This window comes from Piliocolobus tephrosceles, chromosome 5, assembly GCF_002776525.5.
Source record: "Piliocolobus tephrosceles isolate RC106 chromosome 5, ASM277652v3, whole genome shotgun sequence".
NCBI classification, from domain to species: domain Eukaryota; kingdom Metazoa; phylum Chordata; class Mammalia; order Primates; family Cercopithecidae; genus Piliocolobus; species Piliocolobus tephrosceles.
In genome coordinates, this window is record NC_045438.1 from 16,863,615 (window position 1) to 16,881,434 (window position 17,820).

Consider the following 17,820-nt stretch of genomic DNA (forward strand, 5'->3'; position numbering starts at 1 on the left):
AGCTGTATGATATTTTCAAAATCAAAACCAATCTTCTCAAACACTACTTAATTTTAAAAGAGGAAATAACTCGATTTTCTTTAATGATAAGCTGGCATCTCAACACAAAAGGGTCTGCCAGAAAATCAATGCTATATAAGACATACATCAATTTCTTAAGCATTGATATAAAGTCTTTCTCTGGTCTTTGAAGTAGAAACTACGTCTTATTCATCTTATCCTGAGTGCTAGTAATTACAGTCTATTATTATTAGCAGCATCATGTTCTATAAAGCCCACACAAACACTGAATCAGCAAATACTTGACCAATGCTTGCTCCTAGTGGAAATACAAGGTTAGGTTCCTACAAGCCTTTAGTGACATTTTCATCAACCAATCAGTTGATTGTAACCTTACTCTGCACATGCACATGTCCACAAATGACAGTGAAAGCACTGTGAGGATTGGGGTTACAAATCAATTTTAGTGAGTAAGCAAATGAGCAAATACAAAATTCAAAAATAATGAGAATCAACTATACTTTCACACACTAAGCATTCAACATATGTTTCAGAATCAAATGAACAGACGGATAAAACCATTATCCTACTGAGGTGCTTTCATTACTTCTAGTAATTTCATTATTTTGATCGCATCTAAGACACTTATATGACACTGAATCTTCCAGCTGTTTGCTAGCAGAACAGCAACCTGAGTCTTTGGGAACCACATCTGTTCTCTGCCTTGCTTACTTTGCAAAACAATTGATTTCATTATTTATTTTACTAGATCTTTGCTGATAAATATGAAAATACTGGAGAAGCACACACCATGAAATTCTGTTGGGAAACCTAAGAATTCAAGTCCTGCCAATAGACTGGAACGAGAAATTACACACCACTTAGGCATCATCAGTGAGATACTCTAAACATCCCTATGCTTGAGAGTCAGTATCACTGCTATGGATAATGCTATCTTAGTGAGACAGGCCAGAGTTCCTAAGACAGTTCTCTCCACATTTTGTTCTTGGAGAGATAATTCTCTAATTTGTGACCTTAGCCATTTTAACACATTGTGACACTCTTTGGAAGCATTACACTTCACCTCTTAGGCAAACCGATTTGGCTTTTAAAAAGAAATCCCCATTCATAAGCGTTTAGTACCAGTTGACCTGACTGTATTTATTTTCTCATAATCCACAGTCATGCTACACTGTTTGAAGCTGTGCTGCAAATACTTCAAAAGTTCCTATTCACTTGTTCACACTATAGCTGTTCCACTTCAGATCATTCGTTACACAGCCCCCAACTTGCTATGCTGCTGTCAAACATCTTGTTCCTCCACTTTAACAGCTGCTAATTCTTTCTTAACATTTAGGAGCCAAATTGTCCCTAGTGACTAAGAAATACTATGAGTAGAAACACAGGCATCTAAGCTGTACACCCTACTAACATGAACTTACTGCACAGAGCAGTGAAGCACGGAAGAATTGTGTCCGCTTATCTTAACATCAGAGAAAGATTTAAGCATGGCACTTCCGCTTTCTTGAAAATTTCATGTATGTATGTCACCTATTACCTCTAAAACTCTAATTTCCTTCCCTAATACTTAATCTTTTCCTGAAAGCAAGTTTAGTGCTTGAAGAAAGGTGGCATTATTATTCTGGTCTCTACGGCAGCATTTAATTTAAAACAGAAAGTTCTAATTATCAGTGATGACTACCAAGGTACTCTTAGTTCTACCATTTACAGAATTATTGAAATAAGTCACTTAACATTTCTATGCCTCAATTTAATCGTTTGGGAAATGGAGATAATAATATCTACACCTCATACATGAAAATTGCTTTAAAAAATTCAGAAAATGTCAGCTCTTATTACCACCTAAGTATAAAAAAATTAGTTTATACCTAGTCAACAAAACATTCATCAAAAGATACAATATGTCATTGTTATAAAGTGGTTTCTGTAAAATACCTTAATTCAAAAATGTCATTTTAACAATTCAGTGGCATTTCTAAATTCCTAAAATACTTTCTTTTGCTTCCTTGGTAACAAAAATGTAAACATTAAATAGTCACTCGGCTGGGTGCCGTGGCTCACTCCTGTAACTCCAGCACTTCAGGAAGTCAAGGCTGGAGGCCTGTTTGAGCCTTAGGAGTTTGAGACCAGCCTGAGCAACAAAGTGAAATACTGGAGGCTGAGGTGGGAGGACTATCTGAGCTCAGGGAGGCTGAGGCTGCAGTGAGCCATGATCGTGCCACTGCACTCCAGCCTGGGCAACAGAATGAGACCCTATCTCAAACAAACAGACAAACAAACAAACAAAAAAGCAGTAATCCTCAGCTTTACTTCCAGTATGTCTCACCGTTCTGTAGAGTGCTAATTGTAATCCACAATTCTCACTGCCAACTTTGTTCAAGTAGCGTTCATGTTAAAATTTCAAGTTTAAATGACAATGCAAAACTTGCTATATTTCACTAATCTGAGCTAATCTCATAATTAATTATGAAAAATTTTATATATAATACGCTAGGCTATTTAGATTTTCAGGTCTTTCATCCTGATATAGGCACTTTGGTCTACCCTTTTCCACAAGGCAGCCGTAAAATTACAGGTTTGTAATTATCTTCGTTCTTTAGGACTTCATAAGGAGCCAATAAAACAATTAAACGACATTTTATGGAATAATGTACCGTGCAGACTTTTCACTATGACGACAATTTGGCCGTAGAGCATGTTCACCTATGTCTGGATTTTTTTTTTTTTTTATCAGTAGAGAGAATGTGTTTGGCATATGCATTAGTAGACTACTACTAGTGTTGAACAGTTCCATCTCATGAATCTAACATTTTTCATATTTCAGTATAAATGCCAATAAGTAATAGAGATAAACAGCTTGTCAGGCATTAAATGTTACTGAAATGACCCTCGTCTATATTTAGCTTTCCCCTCCTCATAGATTTATTAAGACAGGGTTCATTGTCCAAATACTGGTGACAGAGTTTAAGAGCTTATATATGAGACATATTGAACTCTGCCTTTCATCAAATTTGCCACACTTACTTTTTCACCAAAAAGTGCCAAATTCAAAGTCTTATAAGTGGCAACGAACTGATCATACAATATTATGTATAAATGAATTAAACGTATTTTTGCTAGCAAACATTATTCCTGCCAAACAACTCAGAAATAATACCAAACCATTTAAACAGACAGGAATCTGGCCTACAGTCAAGAAAAGCAATTAAAAAAAATATCTCAATAGCTGCTTTTTCAAACAAAGAGTCTTTTCCCCTGCTCTGGCACAAAATTCGGGAAAAGTGCCAAGGTGCTACTTCTCACCCCTTTGACATCAGGGGAAGACTGTGTGCGTCAGCCGGCCCAGTAGGGACCCCTGGCTTATGACAATGTGCCATGTGCTTCTTATCTTATCAGCTTATAGTGCCTGGCACTTCGGCCATTACTGTGTGAACCCTGGAGGAAGGAAGGTGTAATTGTGAGAGTGTAGGTTAAAGTTAGGAGCTAAGCAGGTTTTAGCAACTTATTAACAAAACAAACTGTCCAACATATGGCATTAATAATAATAAAAGCCTCTGCCTTCAAATTCAAACTTAAGAGAAAGTGAGTTTTTTTAAAGGGGTGTTCTAGCTGCATATGGGAACCACTTCCCCTCCTACTTATGCAAATAAATGTCAAAGTTGTAGTTTCAGAACACTGACTCCATTACCTTATTAAAAAAAGAAAAACAGCAATTTGTTAGAAAATGTACGTGTGCCTTTTACATTAGCTCTACTAAAAATGGTGCTGGGGCAGTGAAACCCCGTCTCTACTAAATATACAAAAATTAGCCAGGTGTGGTGACAGGCACCTGTATGTAGTCCCAGCTACTCGGGAGGCTGAGGCAGGAGAATGGCATGAACTCAGGAGATGGATCCTGCAGTGAGCCGAGATCGCACTACTACACTCCAGCCTGGGTGACAAAGCGAGACTCTGTCTCAAAAAAAAAAAAAAAAAAAAAAAAAAAAAAAGTGGTGCTTGGGGATTGGGAATAGGTTAACTGCTTTCAAATGCTGGCCAATATTTGCACCTCTAAACACAAGGCAGGGGAGAGAGTTCCAGCCACTTACGCAAGTGGAGCTTAGTCACACCAGTGAATCCAGGATTGAGGGATCCAAAGAGAATCTGCTAAAGACAGAAACTGTCTCATAAAAACTATTTCACCTCAAAATTAATTTTCAAAAAACCTATCCTTGACTTAAAAATCATTTTAAAACAACTTAAAAATACTCAGAGAAATGTCACACTTGCTATTTGAAAACTAATCTGGTCAACGTAATCAGCACATTCTGAATGACAAAAATAAGAGTTTTACCTACTAGTCTCGGCTCAGACTGTACATTAAAAAGCTCTTTATTAAAAGTGAGAATGCATTTATACCATAATTTACAAGTATCTCAAACTAATACACCTCATAAACTGTCATCCTGGTTATACAGCTAATAAAACAATAGATTTCTGATATTACATTATAACTGTTTATTATTCCCTCAAGCTTACCTGTTAAAACAGGATATGATTCATTTGCTCCCTGCTACTCCTCTATGTGGGTTAGAGGTCATGCCGTTACAAACCATGAATAAGGAGAAAAATTATTTACTCCCTCCTGTGACAAAATTCCCCTCTCTGGTGACACCATCCTATCCTTACACCTCATTCTTCCTTTCACTACTTTTGAGTCAGGTATTTGCCCTCAACTGTACACTGTGGTCCCTGTTCATCTAGTTTCTCTCCCATTTGAATTAACTTTGCCTCGCTATTGAGTTTAAAATCCATTGCCAATTACTGCAATAACACCTCAGCAAGCACCACAGAATTCTTTGCTTAGTCCCACCCCACACTAAGGAAACCTAATCACTCGAGTTTTGTGATCTGCATTTCTAACTGGTTAGAGAAAAATGCAGTCATGTCAATTCTTTTCCGTCTCTTAGATGGATCCCTATACTGATCCCACAGCAGCCGGACCAAGACTGTTCCATTACTCCTAAGCATCTGGACATGGCATGATCACCCTGACACATGACCTAGCCTTTTGTTACTCAGAGGATCCTTTATTTTTCCTCTGCAATGTTTCTCTGAACCTCTACCCACTTTCTAGCTTCTCTCCTAACTCAGCTGGCTCTCTTTTTTGGTTCTTGATTCCTTATTTTAATTGCTCACTTAGTTGTTTCCCCTTTATGTCTCATGTCTTCAAACTCTCCTTACCCCTTTTAATGTAAAGATTTCTACGACACTCATACTTCCACCAATCCTGAAACATGATTAACAACAACAAAACGTCCTTCACACCTGGTAAACCCACCACACCTTCTATTTTTCTTTCACCATCAAAGTCAAAAGAGTAGTCCAGTGCTTATTTTAATGTCCTTAATTCTAATTCATGCATTAATCATCACCCAATGATTTCATTCCCCATAAGTGCACTAAAGTCATTTTTTGGTTAAACCAAATTTCCAAATTGCTAAATATCATTATCACAGTCTTCATCTCCCTTGGTCTCAGTAGTATCAGATATTGTTAACTAATCCCTTAATTTCTTGGAAATTTCTCCACATAACATAGTAAAGCAGGTCATTTAGCCAATAATCAATTTGCCTAAAGCAAATATGTAACCACCCTATGAAAAATAAAGGGAAAAATCACCCAACTAGAACATCACAGAAATCCTCAAAAGCCATTAAAACTAACCCATCCAGAATGAAACACTGTAAACTTTTTTGGTGCAATGAAACCCTGTCAATGATACTGTAGGGGTCTTGAGTGAACGCTGGCACCAAAAAGACTCAAGGTGTGAACAAAACAAAGTTTTCGTCAATTGATCGTTTTAATGAATTGGCAGATCAAAACAGAGCTACAGAGTACTAGTTTGCTTCCTGTCTATCTGAATGTCCCTTCTAAATTTCTTTTGCTGGCTTAGTGTCCTCTACTCACCTGTTAAATGTTGGGATTTCCTCTCTTCTATCCTCATTCTACATTCTTTTCCTTCAAAGTCTTCTCTACCCCCATCTCTTCAACTGTAACATCTCTGTGGATGACTTCTATATCTATACCATTAGCTTCTAAACAAAAACAAAACAAAAAAATCAAATAACTAACAGATAATTCTCAGCATGGCTACACCTTAACCTACTAGAATCTTCTCCCTCTTCTCCTTCTCCTCCCTCTTTCATATCCCATCTCTTTAAGTGAAATCATCCTCCTCTTAATCACCTAAACTAAATATCCCAGTCATCCTCCAATCTGCCCTCTTCTTCAATCCCTAAATGCAAATCACTGATTTCTGTCAACCATACCTTCAGTGTTTCTGCCTCCTTTAAACCGTCTTCATTCCCACTGCCATTGTCTTTGTTCAGACAGTTAGCCATCATTTTTCCCTCTGAGGGAAGGTCACCATCTCCAGCTCAGAATAAATCCTGATTTGCTAAATCAGTCATGGTAATACCCTCCTTCCCTGAAAGTTGTTAGTTTAGCTCCACACAGAAAAGTCCACTCTTCTTCCAATGTGCATACCAGGCCTACAGCCAAAGAGCTGATCTTGCCACCATCAAAACAAAGTCCATTAGCAAAGTGGGAAGGGTAAAGAAGCAGATCCATGGGTGTGAGTCCATCAATCCTGGAGTTGCCCTTCCTCAAAGGCTCATGTTTTGTGATGCAAATTTTCCCTATTGTTTAAGTAATCTGAAGCAGGGTTTCTGTTACTTGCAGCCAAAAGGTGCTCTAACTGAACAGAACCATGCCAGTGCACAGCCTTCTCCCTCAACTTGCCTTTCTGGTTTCAGGGCTCCTGATCAATCTTTCTTCACACTACTCTACTCTCAGAAGTACTCTCCTGGGGGACGCGGAGTGATCCTTGGAACCAAAAGTCTGTGACCAGCCCATGCCCAGCTGGCATTCCAATACCTTCCAGGGCAGCACTCAACACTCCATGCTCAAGAAATTCTGAGAAGTCTTCTAGGGCTTCAGCACAGCAGGAAGCTGGGACCACTCAGCTGCTGAATGGGCTGCAAAGGCCCCACGCCCCCAAGGGCACAGGCGATCCCCATCTCTGGGTGCCAAGCCAAGGAGCTGCCAATGGGCTTTACACCCACGGTTCTGGAGTCCACCTGAGGCACCCATCCACCCCGGGTCCCCTCACTCTTGGAGCTCCCCACACGTGGGCCCCCGGCTATGAGTCCCGGCCTCCCTGCTGCCATCCATTTCAAGACTGGATTAGAGCGGCCCTCAGGCAATCAGCAGCCACAGTGAAGGTGGCACGTGACAGGTGGGCACAGGCACTTCTGATGACATCATGCCCACCCCAGAAACTCCGCCCACCTGCTTCCGGCCTGGGCTTCCTTGGACAAGCCGGAAACTTCCTACAGCTGGGGAGGGCCCAAGACCCGAGTCCAGCAGCTAGAGGACGCAATAGAAAATACACAAAACTAGAGAAACCTGGGAAACTCTCTAAACATGGACCCTTCCGTTCCTTGCACCGGGTCACCTCTGTGGCATCTCCATGGGCCTCTCCTCTCCCTGGCTAGAGACAGGAACCAGGAGCGCCCGCTGGATGAGCCATGACCTTGAGTTCAGTACAAGCAGGAAATTCCCGCTTTATTCAATCCGGACGGACTTCCGGTAAATACGGGGATCCCAATTGTGGGCTGAATTGCCCAGATGCTCAGGGCTGCCAACCTCAGCCTAAGGGAAGCCCAGCATCTCTTTTAGTTCAACGACAGCAGCTTTTCTTCTTCTCTGGATGGCTGCACTGTCAAGAGCTTTTGTTTGATTTTCTCCCCCCCCATGACAAATTAAGTCAAGATTCTGTAAGGGTAAACTTACTCCTCCCCACAGTCCCTACCCTCTCTGAAAGAATCCAGAAGTATTGTTGACTGTTATAGATTATCTTTTGCAAATGCTACAACGTAATGAAACAACATGATAGGTGCAAAGTCCACTTTAACCGAAAGAACAACACTTTGTTTCAGATTTTTATTTTAAAAAATCTGATCAGTTCCTCACTGTTCCAGAACAAAGAAGAAAAACAGAGTATGGAAGCATCTCCACTATCTGGCCGCAAACAACCTTCAGCTTCCACTATTCTCCCCATTCCTATGGTCCTCAAGACTTCCATAAAACCCACACCTATACCTCAACTCTTTCCTACTAAATGCATTTGCCCTTTTTGGCCGCCAAACTCGTTTTCTGTGTTTTTTTCTTACATGGCATAATATAAAGTCAATCTCTCCAATTTATTTCTACCCATTTCTGCCTTACTGTCCCAAGTGCCCAAAAGTCAATCATGCATGTATTGGGCCTTTGATAAAAAATGATAAAATAAAACTAGTGCTTGCTTTCCTTAAGGGAAGATAGACTACAAACAGCTACAAATCAGTGGGATAAAAAGTGTAATAACTGTACATAAGGTCTATAGGAAAAGGAAGAAAAGCAACAGACTAGGTGAGATACTAAGGTCAGAGAAGCTTCTCACAGACAAATGGACACCCAAATTTAGCCTTGTAATCCACTAACAGACAAGATGGAAAGGGCATCCCAGGCAGGAGGAACAGCATGTACCCTCCCAAGAAGGCATGAAGGATCAACCTTTTCGGAAATTCAAAAATTACATATGATAAAAGGCATGTGGAAGAGGTGGAGGATAGGTGCTCAGAGTAAGCAAAGGCAGTTTAAGGATACGTATGCCATGCTAAGGACTTCAGAATTGTATTTGTAGGTGGATGGAAATATGCAGGATTTCACTTTGAGAATGATATAAGCAGATGTGGATTTTAGAATGCTCTTTACTCCCATCAAAAGAATTGATTGAAGCCAGGAAATGCCCATTAGTCAGCCACTGCAGCAGTGCAGTTGAGAAACAGTAGCAGAATAAAACTGATAATCAAATGGCAGGCTGACAAGACTAGATGACCAGTTACATACACAAGATTAGGGAGAGTGACAGGGAAGATTCAAGCCCTCCCTGACTCTTTGCTGTCTCTCATACCTCATATCCATACCATTAAGCAGTCCTGTTGTTGCAAACTTCAAAATTCATCCAAAACCTAATCATGTTTCACCTTCCCCACAGTCAACACCATCAATTCAAGCCACTATCATCCTTCATCTGGCTACTGCAATAGCTTTCTAACTGGTTAACCTGCATACATCTATAGTCTGGTCTCAATCTAGTACCCAGTCAAAACATAAGCTAGATCATGGTGCTGCTCTGCTGAAATCCCTCCAACTTCCCCTGATCTCACATAGCAAAGGCCAAAGTCCTTACATGGCCTGTTCCTCATGACATCTCTCACCTTGAACAAACTAGGCATACATCCACATCCTGGCCTTTTCCCTGGCTTGTGCCTCTGCCTGGAATACTGTTCTTTCCTCAGGTGTCTACATCACACCTCTGCAAGCAATTGTTCAAAATGTCACTGTCTCAAATGAGAGCTACATGGTATTTAATACTGTTGTCTCCCAGCCCCCACTGCCCCAACTACTGACCCTCCTCACTCTGTTCTACATCATTTTTCCTGTGGCACTCTAAGTTTCCGAATATCCTACATAATTTACTTTTATTTGTTGTCCATTTCTTTTACTAGAATATATGAATTCACAAAGACAGGGCTCTTCTGTTTTGTTCACTGATGTATCACAAGCACTTAGAACAGCGCCTGGTCAACAGTAGGTGCTCAATGCATATTTAAATTAATGAATGTTTGAATAAATGAACCCAATACTTGGGGTCAGGAGAGAGTCATGAGGAGGAACGGGTCAGGTATGTCTTCTGGAAATGACACCTGAGCTGAGCCTTCATGAGAAGAAATTAAGCGAGCAAGTAAATGGTCTAGAATTTCCAGAGATGACAGCATGAGAAGGTAGAGATGCAAGAAGGGCACGGGACTACAAACAGTTTGATGTTGCCAGAGCTTAAATAAGAGGCAAAGAGGTAGAAATAAGGCTGGTTCTTGTCAATGAGTGGAAGGTCCTGATTATTTTCCAGCTCAAGTAAGTTTACTGTGAGTTTCTGAAACATCCATCAGACTTTAGTGACAACAATTAGTTTCAAGGAAAAGTAATGTGCACATATAGGGTAGTGGTGATGTAGTTGAGAGATATTTTAAAAATATAACCAGCAGGACTTACTGAATGGACTGAATGTGGAAAGAGTGGTAAATGAGAATAAAGATAAGTACCAGCTTTCAAACTCACGTATATATGGTGTAATGAAAAAGAAGATGGTAAGTGTCCTACCCAATGAGAAAGAAGATGGTAAGTTCAGTTTTTGACTTGTTAAACTATGTAATTTTAGCACATTAAGTTAGAAAAAAATGGTGATAGAAATAAACATTAATTTCCTTTTTAGATCCATTATGGTGACATGATGGAGAAAATATGAGGTAAGAAAACCTGTCAAGTTTTCATTCTAACCTTACCACTCATAAAAAATATTCAGGTGTTAATTTAAATCTTTCCTTTCCAAAAGAATACTTTAGGCCATTTAATACTAATTAGAACTTCACCATGCTTTGACAGAAGAACAGTGCTATGGACAGAATGTGTCCCCCCAAAATTCGTACGTTGAAGGTTTGATCCCCAGTGCAGTGGTATCTGGAGGCGGGGTCCTTGGGAAGTAATTAGGTCATGAGGGGTAGAGCCCTCACTGACAGGATTAGTGCCCTCATAAGAGCTGAGAGATTAGTGCCGTAATAAGAAATGAGAAAGAGAGGATTTGTCTCTCAAAACATTTCTGTTGCAAGAAGGCAGCCATCTGCCAAGCAGAGAGAGGGGCCTCCCCAGGAACTGCATCAGCTAGCATCATGGTCTCTGACTTCCCAGCCCCCAGAAATGTGAGAAATAAATGTTTAAAAGTCACCCAGTCTGTGGTACTTGTTGGAGCAGCCCGAATTCACTAAGACAGGTAAGCATAAGCATTTTGTTTAAAAGTGTGATAAACAGAAAAAAACAATTTCTCATTATGTGTTTCTGAGGCTTTTACAATTTGAGAATTTTGATTATTCTAGTGGACAAAAGTGCTAAATCCTCTTCGGACTGGGGATTAATATATTCTCTTTGGCACAAAGGATTTAAGTAGCTCTCAACTGATCTCATATTTAAAGCAGAGACTATGAATCAGTCAGTTGTTCTGAGAGGAACATTTGGACTAGACATCTAACAACAAGGATCCTAGTTTTGATTATTTCATTTACTTGCCACCAAATGTGGTTTTAGTGATTTTTCTTACCTCTTTATCTGACTATATGCTTATTTGTATATTCAGTAACTATTTTTGAGCACTAACAACATGCTAGATACTAGAAATCTAAGGATGACAAAAGCATGGTCCCTGCCTTTTACTTAAGTTGGTAGACAACATAGAACAGATGAAGATAAAGAACATTAGTGATGCCTGACCCACCTATTTCCCAGGACTTTTATGAAGCTTCAACAAACTGAAATCTTTTCAAAAATATACAGCTCTCCACAGAAGTAAAGTGCTAATATTTGAAGGCAGATATTCACCATAACAGCACATTTCTCTATGTAGGCTGTTTCAAGTAGTCACTATGGAGCTTAATGAGGTAAGTGGAAATACAGGGCCCAAAAAGTCGAAAGTCACAATCAATGGAAAAATAAAAACTGTATCGTGAGAGCTTCTTAAGTGTGCAGACGCATATTTTTAAAATCATTACAAGCATATGATTTCTATGTCAATCTAATAACAGGACTATATTTCAAATTACATTTTTCTAAGGTACAGTTGTTCACATCAAATGATCTAATTGTCAAGTCTAAATAAAATAAATCTACCAATGTTTAAATGCACAATGAAAACAACCAGTGAAATTTAAGTGGAAGACTGCTAAGAAAAAAAAAATGTATATATATATATATAAAAATTTCACTCAACTCAAAGGAAAAAATATAACTATATACCAAAAGAAACACCATGGATTCAAGGGTCATGAGAACAAACAAAAAAACAACAGTTTTACTCTTTGGGGGTTTTTATTAGCTTGTCTTGTTTTTTAATCAAGACAAGTATAGATGACCCTCTATTTATGAATTTTTATCCCTCGAAGTTCTTTATTTAGTGGTCCTTTTCAAATTGCTACACATTCAAAAATTAAAACAATATAAAATATATATATTAAGAAGTCTCATTCCCACCAGATTTCTCCCCCAAGAAAACACACAAGTATGTTTTCCTGTGTGTCTTACCAGTATTTCTTCATGTGGCAAATAACTCAAAATTTTTATAAATACAAACAAAACATATCCATATGTGTCAACCACCAAGTCCCGGCCTCCACAGCTGCCTGATGGATGCAAAGCTTTTCTGAGCCAGCTGCTTGTGATAGCATTAGTCTGCATTTGTTGAATGCCTACTATGTGTGGGGCAGTATACTAATCATTTTCCATTTACTAAATCATTTAATCTTCAAAATAATCTAGATACATGATTCTTACTATCCTCATTTTACAGAAGAGGAAAGGGGATTAAGAAGTTAGGTCACTTGCCAAAGTTAACATAGCAAAAGTGTACCTGAGCTATGTTTCAAAACAAATCAGTGTGCCTACAGATCCTCTTTACCGTATATTCTCTACTACCTCTTCAGTCTTACTGCTTCTCCAAAGTTTGCAAGTAAAACAGTCAGATACTCTAGGAGGCCAAAAATCACTTCCCAAAAGATACCCACATCAAATCCCTGGAACCCACAGAATATTTGCCTTATGGCAAAAGAGGAGATGATAGTGAAAGATCCTGAGAGGAGGAGTTTACCCTGTATTATCCAAGTGGGCCCTAAATGATACCACTTCAAGGTATTCCACACAGCATTCCTTCTAATCAAGGAATTTACCTCATAGTAAATGAGGTATGACAATGGACCCATGATCATGGAATTCACTGTTCAAACCATGTCCCCATATCCTGAAGCAGCTGATCTGACAGAAAAGAAAAATGGTATTTGAAGTCTCAGCAGCAGGTAGGTGGGATATCTTGCAGGGCTGGGGCAATGTTCTATGGGAGACTGTATATGTACTAAACTGGCGTCTAATGTATGATACCGTTTCTCCCATAGCCAGGATTCATGGGTCCAGGAATCAAGGATAGGGAGGAATAGGAATGGCACCCCTTAATATTACTCCTGGTGATTTACTACTAAAATGTTCACTTCCTGTTCCCACAACCTTATGCTCTGCTGGTCCTTGGCTTCAAAGGAAGGAATGTTTCTATCAGAAGACACAATGGCTCCAATGAACTGGAAATTGAGACTGCCACCCAGCCACTTTGGGCTCCTCAGGCCTCTGAATCAATAGGCAAAGTACTGGCTGGGGTGATTGATCCTGATTGCCAAGAGGAAATGGAGCTGCTACTATCGGGTAATCTGGCTCCAGGCGCAAATCCTCTGTGTGATCTTTCAGGTCCAACATAGGCAGTTACAAAGTTGTGCCTGGCAGCCCTCATGGAGAAAAACTGACCCCACCATACAACATGCTTGGTGCACAGTCAGTGCACTGCAGTTTTCTGGAAGGAGTTGCAGTTGAGGGCTCAGGCTTCCCTGACCCCTGGGCCAGCCATGCTTGTTCATATATCTTCCTTCCTTGTCCAGGCACCTCCATTCAGCCGCCTTCTTACTGGGGGCCTGGAGGACGTGCTTTTCTCCCCTTTGTTTCGGTACTTTCCCATACCTAACCCTTCTCCCAGCCAACAGGCCCATAAAGAGGCAAGAGCCTTTTGTTTGAGACTTCCCAGCAGTGAAATGCACCCCTCATCTGAGCTGATCCATCTGACTCTCACCCAGTGCCATTCTACAGACTGACAGCCAGCACCTCTGGGGAGCCAGCACCATTTTGTGTCTCTTGCTTACACTGTCCCAGCAAGTGAACAAAGGCTTAGTTACTCCTTTTGGTTCGGCCCCTTGTCCTAATGAACCACCTGGACACCTGGTTGCTTTTCGGCTACAGAAAGGAGGTCAGGAAGAACATGACTGGAATGTAGAATGCCCCTTAGGGCATCTGCCACCATGCCCTGTGACTGAAGTCAATGGAAAACCAACAACCCCTTTCAGGCAGGACTGCTAATGACCCAGGCCCCTCAGGAATGAGGGTCTGGGTCACCCTACAGGCAAAGAACCCTGAACAACAGGCTGTGATGCTCCCAGAGGGCAAAGGGAATACAGAATGAGTAATGGAAGAAAGTAGCTATAAACACTATCTAGGACCAGGCAGTCAGTTTCAGAAATAAGGGCTGCAATGTTTATGAGTATTTCTTATTTTGTTATGAGTATGTGGGTATAAAAATAATTAAGCAATTATCTCTGCATTCTTCCTGCTCTTATCCCTTATCATCTAACATAAGATGAATGAATAACAGTGAACTTTACATCACAGTATTTAAGTTCTAGGATGTTAAGGAAAACAATGAACACCAACCAGGAACTTTTGCATACCTTTCTGGGGAAAGGGTTAACACAATTTTGGTTGTAAGTAAGAGAGCTGCATCATGTCCTGTGGAAGTATGACTTTGTGGGTGTCTTTATTTGGAGATTAGTCATAGTTTAAAGAGAAGTATATGAGTGCCAAGTTTACAAGGGGTGATGGCCAGTTTTATGTGGGAACTTGACTAGTCTAATATTCCCAGTTACTCATTCAAATACTAATCAAGGTGTTGCTGCGAAGGTATTTTGTAGGTATGATTAGCAATCACAGTCCGTTGACTTTAAGGAGATTATCCTTGATAATCTGAGGGGGACCTACATGCAATCAAATGTATCCTTAAAAGAGGGAGGCAGAGCAAGTTTTGAGAGAGAAGTGCACAGAGGAGAAGGGGATGTGAAAATAGAGGCAGAGAACAGAATGATGCTGCCACAAGACAAGGAATGCCTGGAGCCACCAGAAGCTGGAATAGGCAGGAAAGGACTCTCCCTTCGAGCCTCTGGAGGGTGTGCAGCCCTGCCAATACCCTGATTCCAGACTTCTCTTCTCCAGAATAAGAGAATGTATTTCCGTTGTTTTAAGCCACAAAGTTTGTGGCATTTGTTAGAGCAGCCACAGAAAACTAATATAGGTACTTAATAATGAAACACAGTAAGAAAAGAAACTTTATCTGAGGAATGCGAGCCTGCTATAAATTATCAGACCCACAGAGGCAGGAGGGTGAGGCAGCAGTCGCATCCCACTTCCCCTTCTTGAGCTAAGTAATCAGCTCTTGCAGCTGCTTGCTATGTGGATTCTAGACCAGCTGCCGCCAGAAGCAGCTATCAACTAACCAAGCAAGGCCACTCACTGGACACATACCGCATGTCTCACACTTCACCAATGTATAGTCAATCACTAATCAATCTTATTTGTCTAACCAACGGGAATTCCTGACAAACAGCTATATCAGCCCGCTCCCTGTTCTCCTTTCTACTCTGGAAAACCTGCTTCTAACAAAGGCCAAACAGAGCTCATATCCAAGGTGACCTGGGTCTGAGTGTTCCAGGCGGCTGTCCTCTCACCTTGGCTCAAGTATTTTTAAAAATTATATTTTGGGCCTCATATTGTAGAGAAAGAATGAGATAGTACATGCTTCCATTAAGCTACTGCACAAGTAAAACAAGTTTTCAAAATTGAATTCTTACTGAGACACCGATAGTTAAGATGTCCTCCCTCCCACTATGCCACAAAACATGAAACCTATGACTCTTCAGTATTTCCTTTCCCATTTTGCCATCTCCTCAGAGATCTGACCGGGTGGAGCAAATAGTCATGTCCCAGAAGAGACCTGATACTATATATTAAAAGGCCTAAAAGGAGGAAAGCAAACTTCTAATTAAAAATGTTAATAACATCCACAGGGTCAAATGATAGTTTAAACCCCTGAAGTTATACAGAAATAATATTCTAAATCATACTACCAGATTGTAATTTACTAAGAAAACCACAAGTAAGGTCTAGAAGACACCAAAATCCATGATTCTTAATACTTTTAAGTGACTTTTCATAAGAATGTTAGTTGGCTTCAGAGGTTGAAATACCAACTCAGTTCCTTGATTTGACATTTGATGGGAAGCCAACATCTAGAACTCAGTAATGTTACCTACAGCAGTCTTTCTTATATAGCTCTTTTATATTTGCCTTGAAAAAAAATGCTGAACTAATGACAAAAGACAATCTTTGGGAAGTTTGTCTTAAAATCTGAGGGTGGAGAATCAGCATGCAAGCAAAACTTCAGGTGGCAGCACCTTTGGAATCAGCACCTCGCCAACTGTGGGGCATCCACTCAAGCTCTGGGGGATGGAACTCCCATACAACCTCGCCAGCCATCTCCAGAGGGTGACCAACTCTAAAGGATGAGAGCAGGGGAAGTGGAAAAGCAGAGAGTAGAACGGCGCGTGGAATGTGAGTTTCTGGAGGGCAGAGCTTTTGTCCTGTTTGTTCTCATCGTATCACTTGCATGTGGAACAAAGAAGACAGTAAATATCCATGGAACAGGTCAATGCATAGAAGATGCGGGTGGAGGAATGAAAGAAAGAAGTAAACACGGGAGGAACATAAATTTTCTGAAAGTATATACGGGGAGAGGGCAATTAGAACGATACAAGGAGAAAGTTACATACCAAAACCCAGCTCTCAAATTGAAATTTAATATGTGTCTCATGAACAGCAGCAGTTTATGGAAAATAAAATGAGTAATTTCCTTAGGTTCTTGGGTACTAGATGGGGGTAAGTTAAGTTATTTTTTGCTGTAAACTTTTAGCATGTATTCCCTGAACAGACAAAGGAGTGTCTCATTTAATTCCCTGTTTCATCTTATTAACACTAGCAGTACTGATAGAAAATTTAATCCTTTCATGTTTCATTAAGTTAAAGCAGAAGAAACCTAGCAACTAGCAAATTCCAGACTCACCCAATATTTGGGAGATTTCTCTAAATGTCAGACATGATTTTTTTTTCCTATTTACCTGATTGATAGGATAGCAGAACTAAGGTATAAGGACTTTGGGAAATTACTGTTAGAAAAAAAAAAAATGCAACACGTAATTTTCATATGTCTTCCAGGAAAGAACAACCATTATTTTTGGCCTTTTAAAATTCAAGCTGCAAACCACAGAGGTTAAATGATGTTAAACACCTCATAAAGGTCCCTGCACACGGAAACATTCAGAAAACACTGCTGACAGATGACTGTCATTGATTGGTATGGAGGGCTCAGAGATCTAGCAACCAAAACCAAGATTCATTACAATGCTTGCTTTAAATTTTGTTTTTGTTACCACTCCAATAAAACTAGATGACTCTATTCTGTTTTAACTAGTGTTAGCCTTTATATTTTCCTTATCATCAATAAGAAATGTATCTTCTGTTCTTAAGGTAATTTATAATGCTGGTAAATATTGCTCTAAAAAATTGATATGTATAACTATATGTCTATACCTTTCAAACTAAGTTATTCTTAAAATTGACACTGGGTGAAAATACTTTCCTTCCCCATCTTAATATTAGAAAAAAATTATCCTGGGGGTGGTAGTAAACTGTTGGAGAGTGAGGGAAATAAAGTGAGGTTTTTTTTTTTGAGACAGAGTTTTGCCCTCTTTTTGCCCAGGCTGCAGAGCGATGGCGTGATCGCAGCTCACTGCAACCTCTGCCTCCTGGGTTCAAGCGATTCTCCTGCCTTAGCCTCCCGAGTAGTTGGGATTACAGTCATGCACCACCATGCCCAGCTAATTTTTGTATTTTTAGTGGAGATGGGGTTTCACCATGTTGGTCAGGCTGGTCTTGAACCCCCGACCTCAGGTGATCCGCCTGCCTTGGCCT

The 17,820-nt window shown here is 40.1% G+C and overlaps 1 protein-coding gene across 10 annotated transcripts in view; it reads right to left on the reverse strand.

Annotated features, from left to right (window-relative positions):
- PDE10A (phosphodiesterase 10A) overlaps positions 1 to 17,820 on the reverse strand; it is a 333,920-nt gene that overhangs the window by 238,425 nt on the left and 77,675 nt on the right. For 2 of the 10 annotated variants that reach the window (XM_023223598.2, XM_023223599.1), the window contains exon 2: positions 5,971 to 6,098. The exons of the other annotated variants lie outside the window; for them this stretch is intronic. In XM_023223598.2, the coding sequence (XP_023079366.1) occupies positions 5,971 to 6,007 (37 nt within the window). In that variant the 5' untranslated portion in view covers positions 6,008 to 6,098. The remainder of the gene's footprint in view (positions 1 to 5,970; positions 6,099 to 17,820) is intronic. 10 annotated transcript variants of the gene reach the window in all.